The 15220-nt window shown below is 42.8% G+C and overlaps 1 protein-coding gene across 4 annotated transcripts in view; it reads right to left on the reverse strand.

Moving 5' to 3' along the window:
• Positions 1 to 15220, reverse strand: part of INPP5A (inositol polyphosphate-5-phosphatase A) — a 262040-nt gene that overhangs the window by 114085 nt on the left and 132735 nt on the right. For all 4 annotated transcript variants that reach the window (XM_075504269.1, XM_075504266.1, XM_075504267.1 and 1 more), the window contains exons 5-6: positions 7354 to 7417; positions 2062 to 2165 (exon numbers count right to left, since the gene is read on the reverse strand). In XM_075504269.1, the coding sequence (XP_075360384.1) occupies positions 2062 to 2165; positions 7354 to 7417 (168 nt within the window). The remainder of the gene's footprint in view (positions 1 to 2061; positions 2166 to 7353; positions 7418 to 15220) is intronic.

A 15220-nucleotide genomic window follows, 5' to 3' on the forward strand; every position in this document is an offset into this window, starting at 1 on the left:
GAAAGTCACAGGACTGTAAATATCGATGCTGCTATTATCTGCATTACTGTAGTCCTGGAGAGCCCATATCCCTTTCCTCTCCCACTGTGCAAAGCTCTGAAATAAAACGGGTAAATCCCGCAGCACAAGAACAAGACTGTTCTACGAGTCTTGCCGCAACCCTGTTACAAGGAATTGTGCTGTGTGCAGGAACAGAACTCAGCTTTCAAGGTGCTTCAGGGATTCATTCATAACTTAATTGCCAGTGTTCGTGGATTTTCTCTTTTCCTATTTATTCCTCCTCCAGGTAAACAGTATCCCTGACACGCCAGAATGCGGTGCTTCCTCCTTAGAAAAGTCATTTAAGGTAACGTAACGAATGGGAACAGTACGAAGGCGTCAGATCCTCAAAAGGGATTTAGCTGCTTCTTGGGTTCTGGGCCTAATAGTCCTGTACCTAAAGCAGCGCCGCAGGGTGCACTGAATATGGGAGCTACTGCTCCAAACGCAAACGCGGGAACAACTGACCCCTGAGCAGCCACAAGAAGCGAACACGATCCCCGGTCCACAAAACGGTGTGGGAAAGCCGCTACTCAGCCACGTCTCCAAGAGACTGTGAGGAATTGTTCATCTAAGAGGCAGTACTAAACGACGCTGAACAAGTTACAAATTTGCCAGTCTCATGATGAAACAACAGCAGTGAAATAACGATGGAAATAATTCTTCCTGGGTATCAGTGAACAATCCATAATTTGGCCTATGGCTGTTAAGCGCGGTAAGAGTGCTCACACACTGCTGTTCAGTGCTCTCACTGTTACAGTCAAATCATTCAGCAGCACTGTTCGCTTCCTACTTACGTTGTCAATCACCCATACCGCTACAGCTTACTGCTGACGGAGGAGAACATAAATATCTGAGTAACCGCTTGAGGTTCCTTCAAAATGATATAACACTTAACTTAAAGAATTATTCAAGATGTTTATTCACAGGAGGTAAAAGCTAGTAAAATAACGTCAAAGGCAGTTTCCCTTCAAGTACAGAGATATAGAATATAAAAATAAGTAATTTAGTATCAAAGTCAAGAAAAAGAATAATCTACATCACATCAACCCCGTAATTATTTATGCAATGCTCTTCCAAGCACACGTGCACTACGTAAATATCTCTAAGTGTGTATGTTTACAAATTCTAAATTAATTTTTAAAGTTTATTTAGTTCTTCCTTATATTAAAGTAGTAACATGCCTGTTTGATCCACAAATGTTATAGGGATTCAACAAATTTATTCACTTGGCTTGTAGTAAACACTAACCATTAAACACCCATGTTCTAGATGTTCTTAAGAAATTTAAACTGAGCAAATTAAAGTAAACATCAAAGAAGAGAATTGCAGGCAAAGACTGCACTTGCATGTGCAATTGCACTTGCAGGTGCAGTGGAAGAAAACCCTCAGCTACGCCTGCGTTTCTGGGCCTGACAAGACCTTCGCCTTCAACTTCAAACATGCAGCACTCCCCAGTTCTTAAGGGAACGACAAAAAAAGGGAGTACGAGGGCAGCGTCAGAGGAAAACATCAGTATATTTTCAAGTTACGTGTATTCTTGCACCAACAAGAAACCACCTTTTCCCTCCGCGCTTGCAGTGACTGCGGTAGTACCCAGCTGTACCGAACAGAAACCAGTATCGCTGCAACCACGATTACAGAGCTGCTGCCGCTGAATACAAATGGAATCCATTCAAACTCACGTCTCACCCTGCCAAGGAGTAAGTCGCCCCTAAACAGACTTGCAGTTGGCACTGTGTGCTATTTCTTTGGTTTTAAACGCACAAACAAGTCTTTTCATCACTGTCTCCATCCTTCACGAGGATTTCCTACTATACAAAGAACTCCATTTGAATTTGGTAAATCCACGCAATGACTTGAAACATATATTATAGGTGACAAGAAACCGACAAACAACCAACTAAAAAAGCAAGACTCGATTCTGACTTTATTTACATTACTGAGAGTAGCTACTCAAGTAATCAGAGCAAACCAGAATCAAACCCAGTATTTGGGAATGCTCCACGGGACTGTACATACCTCAGGGAAATAATCCTGTGGAAACTTCTCTTTTTCCAGCATGGGCGTGCTTTCTAAAGTGTCTGAGTAGATTTCTTTCCCAGTAACCTTTTTGTATTTCTTAGCTAGGAAGAGACATAAAACAAAATTAACGTACAAATCTTTAACATTATAAGCGACTTACAGCACTCATTGGCAAAGCAGTGGCATCTACAAAATCACTGGTAGGGTCTTGGCAAGAATACGCAAGCACTGAGCTGTTCTGGGGGAAAAAAGAGAGACCACTAAACCATGTATAAACATCTTCGAGCTATACAGTTCTGGGTAGTGTTATTTGTCCTATCCAGAGCACTGTGAAGTGTTGGAGCTCTAATTATGAACCAGGTCTCTGTACACCCTTGCACTCAAACTTTCTGGCGTGGTTCTTCCAGAAGATGCCTGTTTGTGTCCTCAGCCAGCATCCAGCAATCTACGCTGGATAATTAACAGGAAAATGAATTAATACAAAACACATTAAGGTGAAAAATGTTACTTATGACTAGTGATTATCTGGATGTTTTATCTAGCAACTCTTTTTTTCAGATTTTAAGTCTACCTACCCAAGGATCAACTGATGCACATCTGTAACATTATTAATCACATCTTTCTCCATCAAACAAGTACACAATCGTTCATTTAGATCATCTCAGCTTTTTGCCTGTTGCTTTAAATCAATACTGACAATCATCATCGACTCGGTGTTTGGCCCCACTTAAATTGTCTGCTGGGCTAGCTGTGTCAGTGAGGGGTTACTTTTGTCACTCTAGACCTGACCCAGTAATGCTGGTGGAACTCCTAATGAAAGATGAGTTGACCACAAGCTGAGCAGCCCATTCCTTTTGTGGAACTGATCTGGGGTAGACTTGTTTTTCATTAACAATTGTCTCTGCAAAGAAAGGTGACATCCTCAAGTCATCCCCTGAAGTCACTCAAACACTACAATGCCCTGAGACAAAACAAGAAATGTGAAAAAAAGTTCTTATATGAATAGCCTGAACGTTTTCCCTCAGGGACCTGAGCGTAGCAGAGAATATGCACCAAAACCAAGTGGTTTACTGAGTGGTCTAGAAGAGGAAAACCAGAGATTTCTCTCTGCTACGTCCTAAAACAGAAATGGAGACAGTCAGTGATATCCAGGAAAAGCAACGTGAAACCTGATAGAAAGAGGAAGTTCATTTTCTACTTAACGCATCATTTTGCTAAGCAACTTACTGCCCCAGACTGTCAGGTTGAGCAAGATCCTGAAAACACTGCATATTCATAACTATTTAAATACCCAGAACTACAACAGAGATCATACATGCATGAACAGAGCCTTAGAGAGGACAGTTGTTAAGCTTCAGGGCCTAACCGAAACAGACTCCTGAGGTGTAACTGTCTGACGGCTGCCCATCGGAGGACTTCCTCTGGGTCTCTGCCACGTGTAGCAACCGTTGCTGGACCAGACAGAAGAGTGGCCTGGTGCAGTACAGCCACCCCTGCATGCACGGCTGGAAACGATTTCCAGCTCTGCCAACATCCCCACCACCCACACGCCAGCCTCCACCAATCAAGAAGGCCAGTAACATAAATCGCCAAGTTTCAGTTGGGTGTTCCTTAACCAGTTAAGGGACTGAAAATGATTAAAAAAATAAAAATCGGATCTCAGGACAAAAAGGCATTCTTTTTTTTCCTTATTTCCTCCTGAAATGTTCTGTGCTTACACATGCAGCTCAGTCAACTCTGAATTATTTGTATAGTCACTCGAAAACTCTTAGAGTAAAAAAAGGGTCTTATTTTTGAATGGCCTTCACTGTTACTAGGCCTTCTGCATCAGTTCTCCTGATCAGATTATTTCAAACCAAGACAGTAAAAATGTTGCTCTGGGGATATGCAGAAGATGAATTGGACTCACGCCATTCAAATGCCGTATCAGCTCCTCTGGCACCCTGTAGCCACCCACCTCTTCCAGATTATCCATTTCTGGCTATCAGCACATGAGGCTGACACGTGAATTTAAAGCTGGAATGGGTGCTGTGTTTGTAAAAGAGACTAAGCGGTAAAGCACATCACCTTCCATAGTCTTTAATGAATGGTTACATCACAGACAGAAATAGCACAGACTTTTCGGTCTTCACAATCAATCTATGGATCTATACGGCTCATGAACAAGAGGCTCTGCTTCTTGATCCACTTTGTACTCGGTCTCTCTCCTGATCAGGGCCATGTATTGGCATGTCTAAAGGCGAGAACCTGACTTCATTTACCGAACTCCTCTGACACAGGAATCCGGGCAGCTATCCTACAGCTACCGTTACGCTGGAACTACCCAACTGGATTGAGTTTTGACTAGGAACGCATAAGAGAAAAACTCCAAAAGAAGCTATTATCAAGAGCCCTGAACTGTCCAGTTCTACTGGATATCTGGTGCAAATACCAAGCAATACAAAAACTTGTCACTTTAAGTTGTCTAGATAAAGTATTTTATATGATCCAAGGAAGCATTTACTGTAATGTAGCAATACATCTTCGGGGGGGGGGGGGGGAAGTATCATTCTTTATGTGCCAATCACTTTGAGATCTGGCTCCCACAGGAAGACTAAACAAATGTCCTGATAAACTAATGTGGCATCATTCTAAGTAGATCACGGACGGATGTGCCTCTTTCAGTAAGTTTAACAGTGTCAGCAAAAAGATCCCGATGTCATTCAGGATACAGAAAACGTTTGGCAGAACTGTAAGGACTGAAGGCTTCTGCTGTGAGAACCTAAATAAAAGGTAGCACTTGGCAGAAAGGAGGCACTTTACCATCAACTTACATTAACGTCAATGCTAAACATGAACCAGCGATTCATTTACGTGACTGCTGAGAAGCAAATGCAGGAGGAAAGAAGCATACCTTCTCATGTATCTCCAAGTAAAAATACTTCTACACTGTTTCTGATTTCACACCAGAGAAAACGAGATTCTTTCTGCAAATCGAAGTGGCAGACTGAAACTGGCCTAATACCCCGGTCGGGAAACCCCTCTGTTGGATGATGGCCCTTCAGAACACATAGCTTGTCAGTAGTTTAAATTGTAAGCAAGCTTTTGGGCCTATGACCACTATAAAAATAGTCCAACACCTTCTATGCTGTAGCAAATAATATGTGAGGCTGTAGGAGAAAGTTGTTTTCATTTTAAAACTCAAATATGCCTTACTGAGAACTGAAAAACAGAGACAATCTTTTTTTTCCAAAGACTGTATTCAGTCACATGCAATTGTGCAGTGAATTTTGAGAGACACAGTGATGTTACAGGAATATTGAACTGTATATAAACATCTATTTTTTGCATGCTTTTGAGTAGAACCAGAATCTCATAATGATTTTTGTGCAGAGAACATTTGTATCCATTCGGATTTCTCCTCTGATTTAAGAGCTTAATACACTGTGAAAACGTCAATAGTCATGAGAGAAGAGGCAAGTTTTACATTTCCCCTGAAAGATGGGAGCCTTCAGGGCCATATTTTAGAAACACTACATTGGGAGACTGATTCTGCTCTACATTAAGAGAACAGTGGGTGACTTACAACACCGATTCAGTGCAGCACCTGCTTTCCTTGGATTTTTATTAAGAGTTTTTTCTTTCCAAGTGATGACAGGGCCAAACACATCTTTACGTGCACGGTTCACACCCCATCTGGCTTTGCTAAAGTTTTGCTGAGCAAAACGAAGCACTGAACATTTAAAGCGTTTATTTTCTGGAACAAGTATCTGCTTATTTCTTTTACATCAATTATCTTCCCCTCCACTTTTTCCTTCCATTTTCTCACTTTTTTTTAATTCTTAAATTTTCTTTTAAAAGCCATACAGTAGCGAATAAGCTGTCAACCAACGATGAATAAACCCAGAAAGCTCCTCTTTTCCTAAACAGTTGTCATTTCTCTCTGTCAGATGTCGCTAGAGCAGGACACCTCTCGTCTACGACCAGCGGGAGGGAACTTCAGGTGGAATTCAGAGCGAAACTGCTAGTCCTCCAGCGCCGGCGCGATGAAGTTGTGGGCTCAGGAATTAGGTGTGCAGATACAGCTCACATATTCCCAATACCCAAAGCCATTCACATGGCAAAATTGGACCAGCAGGCTGTTCAATCCAGGGACGGGGGTAACACCTTGGACACCCAGCTTCATGTGCAATGCCAGTTTCCTCCAGGATTTCCGCCCTGCACACAGTTCATCTGATAATACTATCGTTACTTACTGTCTGCAAAACTGTCCTAGTCTGGGAGAAAGACGAGGTATGACCTCTCATTAGAAGTCCCTATTGAGTTTTCCAGTACAGTCTCTCAGAAATAAAATCGACTCTGAACTGCCTATGGTACTATAGCTAAAATTTTCCTTCAGCATCAAAACCACTGATGACAGGAGGACTTATGTTGGCTAAATCTTGAATTGCTATATACGTAGAACTACTGTTCAAATATTTCAGGGAGGGAAGACCCTGTACCCCCAATTACACTATTAGAGAGAATCTGTCTCTACTGAGAACAAAAATAATGAATCTGTATAATTATGACAATTAGTTCACTCCATAGTTACCACCATTTCAACAGTGTCTCAAATTAATGGGATGCTAGATGTAGTATTAATGTGATTCAGCTCAGTAAGCTAAATGAAGCTCAGAAGATTTTTGTATTTAATATACAGACAGTTCTCAACTGAACATAAATTTTATATAATCTTTCCTATATACACCTCAGGAAGCATTCAATAATTTTCTATGATATTTCTAATATTTAATGTACATAGCCTAGCATTACTTTTAAACTTCTGAGATTTAGCAAGACCTCCAACCTGATGGGTCAATGTGGGTTAAAAACAATGACACCCTCCTACTGACCTGCACTGCTCCAAAGTAATTTAAGCCATAAATCTACCTCAGCTGCTTTGCAAAATGACCATCACTGTTGGACATTTAAGGTCTTGGTCCTATATCTGATCTACATGGAAGAACCTTGTGGCCATTCAGAGGTCTTTTGAAATCATCAGGGATCTCTACACATCTGAAGGTCCACCTGCATGGGAATGATTAATGCACTGGTTTTCAACCTGTGGCCAGTACACTGACTTCTTCTAAGAGGACTATAAAAGGTAAGAAAAGTAAGGTCTGTCATCAGGGGACTTGCATGCATTATACGAAAGTCTGCAGAGCATGGAAGAAACTGCTAGGCACCACTGTCAGAAAAGATGACAGAAAAGCTGCCTTGATGTGTAAAGCCAATTGACAATTAACAACATTTAATTCCTTCGCTTACCTTTAAAATCAAACTGGTAGATGTTTTTCAAAGATTCATGAAGAAAGTAAAAACTTCCTAGAGCCTGTAAAAAACAACAATAAAATAAGAAATTATAAAAATATCTACTTTGTCTAACTAAAAAGTATCATTAAATCACCAATTAAAAAAAAGAAATTAAATACTAATAAATAAAATTACTAATTTTACATTTTCTAAGATCAGTAAAAATACTCCTTTCCTTTGTTGCGTCTCTGAAGCTTCATAAGCCATTACAAAGAAGATTTTTAATAGCTGACTAAACCTGGTAAGGGCACGATTACCAGGCGTGCTTTTAGAAATACCAAACGGATGGATGCAATTAGTAACGCAGACAAATACCTTTCTAAACACCGAACACATCGCCACAGTTATTTTATAAAAGCCGGACAGTTTTGCTCCACTTTCAGAACACAACAAATGCTTTTGGAGACGGCAGTACGGAAACAGGAGAAAGGCTGAGAGATTCAATAGCTCTTGAGAGCCAGGCACAGGTTTTCCGTCTTCCTCCCGAGCCGCGCAGAGTGAATGCCTTTGCCAGCTGCAGAGCGGGCGTAACACTTAAAATCGAACAGGAGCGTTGGGAATATTTGTACACGCTTGTACAGCTTTCCCTGTTCGTAAGTGTTTTGACAGCAATTACAGTGGCTGAACAGGACAGCACGTCCGTCTCTGCTAGCCACGCTCGGAGCGCAGCTGCTACGCCCAGCTCCGGCGCGAAGCCTGCAGAGGCAAGCATCTCCTCACAGCGCGCTGACCCAAAGAGAAAGGATATACAAGTATCCAGCAGAGGGGCTTAGATGTTTGAATACATGTTAAGTTTCTTGATACTACAGTTTTAATGATTAGTCCATGACCGAGTAAAGCATGTAAACACAGAAGTAGCCTCTGCTGCATTCAGAAAAGCTTATAAACTCCCATCTCGGCAGACCAATTTCAAAAGCATACCTAAGTCCACCCATATTCAGCAAAGTATTAGTACCTCTTCCTTACAAATAAGTAAGTACTTTCCTGGTTTCTGAAGATTTCTGAGATCTTAATCCTCAGTCCGTTATTAAAGAAAGCATCTTTGTTCAGGATACCACCTAAGCATAGCCCTTAGTTGCACAGGCACAAGCACTTTGGTCCCAACGTGGACAAGAGCTGAAATGCCATCTGTCTTCAGACTGACCACAATGCAGGGTGAGAACGGCAGTCAGCCTACTGTGGATTTTAGGACCCTTTTCTCTGCCACAGAGTTCCCATGAGATATGAGGAAATCCGCTCCAAGCTTCCCATGTCTAATAACTACATATCCCTTATTTTCTGGGTACCCACTCTCAGAGTTCTGGGACCCAGTTTACAGGAGGCCTGAGTGACTCGGCTGCAGCTGGCACCAGTGGCTCTGTGCTCCAAGCACACACATCACAGCAGAGTGACCATAATGCTTGTTGCAATCACAGTGTCTTCCGCAAGTGAAATAAAGACATGAAGGTCTGAAGCGCAAGAGACGGCCTAGCCCAGAGGCGGTTCTCAAAAAGGCAGGTAAAATGCCCGTGGTCACACCCTAGCAGCAGAGACCGCCAACGCAGACCCTGCAGAGGCTGGTGAAGGAATGCGGCACGGGCTACCACGTCAGGATGAGCCAGCCATCCCTCATCTGGTCCAGTACCTGCCACCCAGACAGGACCCAGCGCATCCTAGACCTACGTGTTTTAGCTAGGCTGTTTCTGAGACACGCAAAAGGCAACATAGAGAGACAACCCTATTATCACAGAAAGGACTGTTCCTCCACCAGAACGTCTTCCAGGGTTTGCAAGTCACAAATTGAGGCCATGCCTGATAAACCATTTTCTAACTTGCACCTAAAAACCTCTGCAGAAGAGGCTTCCGCAACCTCCCAGGCAGCCTGGCATAAAGCTTCCCTCCCCTGCAACTTACAAAGGGCCAACTTCCCGAGCAGGGACAGTCCTCTGCCTTCCCGCTCCAGCCCTTTCCTTCCAGCCTCACGGCAGCGACCCCCGCTCCTCTCCAGCGATGCTCCATGGACCGGAGGGCTGCTAACCTGGGGCGCGCAGGCCAAGACGCTCCCTTCCCGGCTCCATTTATGTCTTTGAAGCTTTGCCGACATTCCACCTATACCTCCTGTGAGCTTGCTACGTGCTTTACTTCTCCACAGCCATATAATACACTGTTTTCCTCCAGTTAATGAGAGGAAAACTACATATTAGAAGAGAGTAAAGGAAAATCAAGTGAGAAAGGAAAAAGTAGCGTAAACAGACTTTATAGCAGAATATAAAGATGTATAAATTTTAAATGAGACCTCGATGAGCTTTTAAATACATCTGATGTACTCAACAGAAGCTGAGGGGAAAAAAAAGGCAGCCTGCCACTACATAAACTCTTATTGAGAAGTATAAAAGAAGCAACGCATTAAACAAAAAGGATGATTTAGTTTCATTTTGTCTTTTACTCCCGTAACGACAGAGACCCTCCTGGCAGAGTAGTGTTTTGGTTCAGTGACTGCTGCATTATTTATGAGACGCTGCACATCCCGAGATTAAACATTTGCTGATTTGTCAAAAGCACAAACGTGAGGTCCTGTCCATCTCCTTGACATATTAGTCCATCCAACAGAAAACACTGTCACACATTTAACTGATGAGTACACTTCCCTGCGACCCAGTCAGCTTCCTTTAGGTCTTTGGTTTTCTTTTTTGTAACATGGAGGAGGCAAATAAGAAAATGCAGGAGACACTCTTGTAGAGGACTCAAGGTTAACTATCCTGCAACAAGGACACACACTGCCAGAAAAAAAATAAATCCTGATACAAGATAAAAACATTGCCACCTGATGTTTAATTTCTAACTGAAGAAATTGTCATTAGCCGTAGGAAATGCTGCTGTCTCAAGCTAAACTTTCACTGTACTCTGGCCTTTGGATTTTAAAAACAGGAGAGTATTCTTAAATAGCAGTATGCTTACAGAGAGGTTTTTTGGTAGAGAAAAGTGTATTTTGTCTCTCAGAGACCTAAAACTAGATAAAAGTCTTAAAATCACGTGCAAGCTACAGGTAAAAGTCAATTGTTGTACTTGAAAATAACTTTCCTAAACTCACTTACAAAGCCCCCAGTTAAAACAAAGAAAGAAAAACACGTGCTGTCACAACCTTGAATTTTGTGGAACGGCAGCAAATCCTATGTTACAAATGCCTGCTTCTTTGAATGCACATAGGCACTGCTCAGCTCCATCATCATCAAGGAAAAACACGGATGGAAGAAAGTAATTTTCAGAATTCTCCTTGATAAAACTAAGTTACAGTGGGGTTGACCAAAAACAAGGGCTTGGGTTGGGGTCAGAACATGGGGCTCAGCTGTGGCACCCCTGCTTCACGCGGACCTGTGAAGGCAGTGACAGTGACTGGGTTCATAAACACTGCCTGGCGTCTCACAAGATGCCTCTGCATCACGGAACGTCATCTTGCGCATAAGCATCTCATATTCTTAACATCGATGCATTTTATACACACGCAGTTTTTATCCTACTGAAATCAGCGCGATCAATTATGAAGTAAAGTACTTCTGAATGGAAGGACACTACAGGTGAGCTCTTACCCGCTTATTGATTTAGAGAGTTGACCTTAGATAAAAGCTTACAACATAAGTATTATATCAAATTTAAGTAATTTTAATCTGATATATATATCTACATTACAAAAAAGTAAAGTATAAACAGCTGGATGAGTTCTCAGTTATAAAATCTAGTTAAACACAATCACTCTGTTTTACCAGAAGCTATTATTAACTTAATAGAGTGCATTAAAGTATGTTCTCTAGACTTGAGTCATTCTGCCCTCTCCTACTCTTTCTGAATGCTTCCCAGCTGGTCCATCTCTTTCTTCAATGCACAGGGCAAACTCTGACATATATAAAGATAGCACTTTGTTATATAATATTACTCTTTAAATACTCAGTATAAGGATACAGCTTTATTTCAACTCCTTATATGGTCTTCAGGAGAAAAAAACTGAGCCTCGGCAAGCATCTGGAAAATATCACCCCCAAAGCCTCAAGTCTGAAAAATTTAAGAGCAAATGAAAAAGGGATCCCGGAATGGGAAATCCTGGGCTACGTCAGTAACGTGGCCAATTCAGCCCACCTACAACATCTAGAGACTGTTTTTAAGGGAGCTCTTCTTTTTCTCATGATCCAGGGCAGCAGAATCATGCCGGCTGGAAGGGACCTTTGGGGTCTCCAGTCCAACCCCCGTCTGAAGCAGGGTTGATGACTGGGCTGCTCAGGGCACTGCCCAGATGATTCAAAAACCTCCAGGGCTGGAGGCCCCCTCCCCTTTTGGAGCCCCTGTTTCAGTGCCTGACCACCTCCAGGGTAAACTTTTTTCCTTTATTCTCATTGGAATTCCCCTTGCCACAGTTGAGATGGGAATGTAAGGCTAACTAAAACAAGTACCTGGAAACAGTGACCTATCCAAATCGGGCACAAATAATTTTAAAGACGGGTGAAAATTTAAATCTAGGTGGCAGGATTATGAATTCTGAAGCTTCTCTATGTAACATGTCAATAAGCAAACCAAGAAGAATCAAGATGCTCTACAAACTGTTTTATTTGGATGCCATAATTCTATTAAAAGCAGTACCGCCACTTGTGCTAAAGCTACAACTTTATTTCTGAGCATCCTGATTTGCTCACTGCTTGACTTCTCACACTTTCAATCTCATTCTTAAAAACTAATTTTGAAGAATTATGCAGCAAAAGTTTGGTTTGACAGTCTACATTCGTAGTACTGAGTGTCAACTAATTGTGCACAAAGAATCTCTGATAGTGATTAAGTAACTCTGTACGGTTTCAGGAACTGATACGACTAACATTAAGATAGGCTTTGACTGTGTAATTCTAAACACACCATTGAAAAGAAGCAAAACTATAATGGAATGGAAATTACGGCTATCACTATCTTCCGCATTGTTATAGACTTAATCAGGTTTAAGTACATAAATGTTAACTTGTAAAAATGAGGGAGTGCAGTTATAATTCACTGCCCTAACACAACGACATATAAGTAAAAGGAAACTTTCTTTTGGGGCCGAATGCCTAGGCCCTTTATGTTGAGGAGATTATGTTAATTCAATTTATTTCTCATAAAACGACAGTTTAACAATAAAGTTAAATGATAATAATTCAAAGTCTAGAACTGCTTTATTTTCTTATTTACAATTTTAATATTATTTGGAAGAAGTAGTAGTGGCATATGCAGCAGCAGTAGTACCTACAGTATCTAAGTAACATAACACAGAAACACATTACAAATTATAAACCACCCCAAACAGTTCAACTTTTAAAAATTTCAGATGTAAAGAAAGAAAACCATTATTTGTTCCACTTTAAGGATTGTTGAAATGTATTACTTCTGCTGTTAGCACAAATTCTGTGCCATCTGTAAGCAGGTGCTCTTACTAAAATGCAACCTCAGAAGTCGTGTTCTGTATGGCACCAGAAGCTTCTAACAGTTCAGGAAGATGAGGACAACGTGTTGACATCAAGTGGTCACAGGGACCGCACATGCAATCCTCCAGACCGATCAGCCAGTGGCTTTCACCCCACCAGTAAAGCCATGAGCTGCCAAAGTAGACAGGGCTTCATCAGAGTTTGAGTCGCCTAGTTACTCCCATCAGGATCCACACAATTCAAAGTCATACCCGTGGCCGTGAAGAAACACCACACAGTCACAGCTGGTGGCTCTGTTTAGATTATTCCCATTTTGCTTTATAGAGAAGTTTAAGCATTGTAAATAGGCATGGATATATATACACACCCTAACTAAAATAGCGGAAGGCATCAAAGTGAAAAGTCAGATTGGACAGTCATGAAAAATAGCAATTTTTAGCTTGGCCACGTAGCTTAGAAACGCACAAGAATGTTAAAAACTGGTTGCCGATTATTCTTCTGTCACCCCTGTACATTATAACTGAACAGCTTTGCTTTAACACTCCTACAATCAAATAGTTAGACCTGCACACAGAATCCTACAAGTAGAGTAAGGAAAATTTCCTTTGTGAACTCCTAGAAACTCTTTTGATATCATAGCCACTAATTGTAGAGTACACAGTCAAACACATCCCAGCTTTTGAAAGCTTTTGTGAGAATGGCCCTTACGGAAACATTCAGGAACTCAGTGACAAGGCCAGGCGATTATCTCACGGCAATACTGCTACTAACAAAATGCCTTTTCTCAGGACTGACGGAAGTACCTGACTGGTCTGACCACGTGTGCGTACAGAACTGTACTGCCAGCTGCAGAAACGGACAGCAAACCTTAACCTACAGTGAGCACGTGTGTGTTAGGAGAGCTTAGCAGCTCCCACCCAGTGCATCATGGAGAAAAAACTGGGTATCTGCCCCCTGTTAGCAGACGGAAGTTAAACGATCACTGCTTTTAATTAGGTTCCAGAATGACACTCAGTACAATATTGGAAATTTCTTTCATTATTCCATGCCAAAAGACTCATCTGGAAAAACCGGCACTGACGGCGAGATGAACAAATTGGTTCTGATGGGTTACACATCTGGCGCTATTAAAAAACTATTCCTTTGATTATACAGAAATCTTACCACAAACGTCTGAAGATTAAAACAGCTGTGATTTTTTTAACAGCCAATTGGCATAACTTCTTTTTAAAGTACGTCATTTCGACTGTGGAAATGTAATGCATAAAGGAAATACCTGAATAAAAGTTAATTACTGTACAGAGTAAACATTTACTGCATTACCTCACTAAATGTGATAAAGCTAATATATAAAGATTGCTTTAAATAAATTGAAAATAAATTGCCAATGATGACACAGAAACTGTAATTCATGTAGTCATAAAATCCATAATTAGCTTTAATGAATATTTAAAGTCAAAGTTCAACCCAACTTTTTCAATGTTTAACCTACTCTATCAATATAGTTCAAGGAATTCATTTATCATCGAACATGACAATGTCTGAATATTAATTAGCACAGGGCACTGCTGACAGGAAGCCCTTATCTCTTACCAGTCCTTCTGGCTCTGCTGTATGTCAACAGTGTGTTTGTCACACCTGGTATTATTGATTACCTGCCTGTTTTGCTAACAACAATTAAAAAAATATTTTACATATTTATAAACCCGAACGTCAAGAGCACGTATTAGTTTCCCATTAGTGAAATGGAGTCTATTAGCTGCCACATTTCCGTCAGGGGAAACACAGCAAATGAGAGGTTGAGCAGCTCCAGACAGGAAGACAACGACTGGACATAAAAGCGCTGTTATCGGGTCACTCCGCGGGGACGCCTTATCTGCATTCGTCTATGGCGCAATGAAGTCGAAGAGACTTCAAACAGGAAAACCTGAGATGGGAAACGGGGCAGGCCCGAACGTCGCCGCGGCCTCCCCGGGGACAGGCAGGCCCCGGGTGCCGGCCGCAGCACCCGCCGCGCCGCCGCCTCCCCCGCCGGGCCCCTGCTGCCGGGCTGAGGCCCCGCGCCAGCGCCGCGGGCTGCCCGCCCCCGGCCGCCGAGGGGCCGCCGAGAGGCGGCGGGCGCCCGGGCGGCCCGGCAGCCTCGCACCCCCGGGCCGGGCCCCGCGCCCCCGGCCGGCCCGGCAGCCCCCCCCCCCCCTGCCGCGGGCCGGGCCCCCGCCCACAGCCAGCCCAGCACCCCCCGCAGGGCCCCGCCTGGGGAGGCGGGAAGGAGCCGTGCGGGGCAGGGAGCGGCCGGGGGCCGGGGCCGTCGCGGGGCCGTACCGGGGGCCGTCGGGCCGGGGCCGCAGCAGGCGGCGGGGGCTGCTCGGGCAGCCGAGCGTGGCGGAAGCTGAGGGGGCGGCTGG

The sequence above is a fragment of the Mycteria americana genome, chromosome 6, assembly GCF_035582795.1.
Source record: "Mycteria americana isolate JAX WOST 10 ecotype Jacksonville Zoo and Gardens chromosome 6, USCA_MyAme_1.0, whole genome shotgun sequence".
Classification (NCBI taxonomy): Eukaryota; Metazoa; Chordata; class Aves; order Ciconiiformes; family Ciconiidae; genus Mycteria; species Mycteria americana.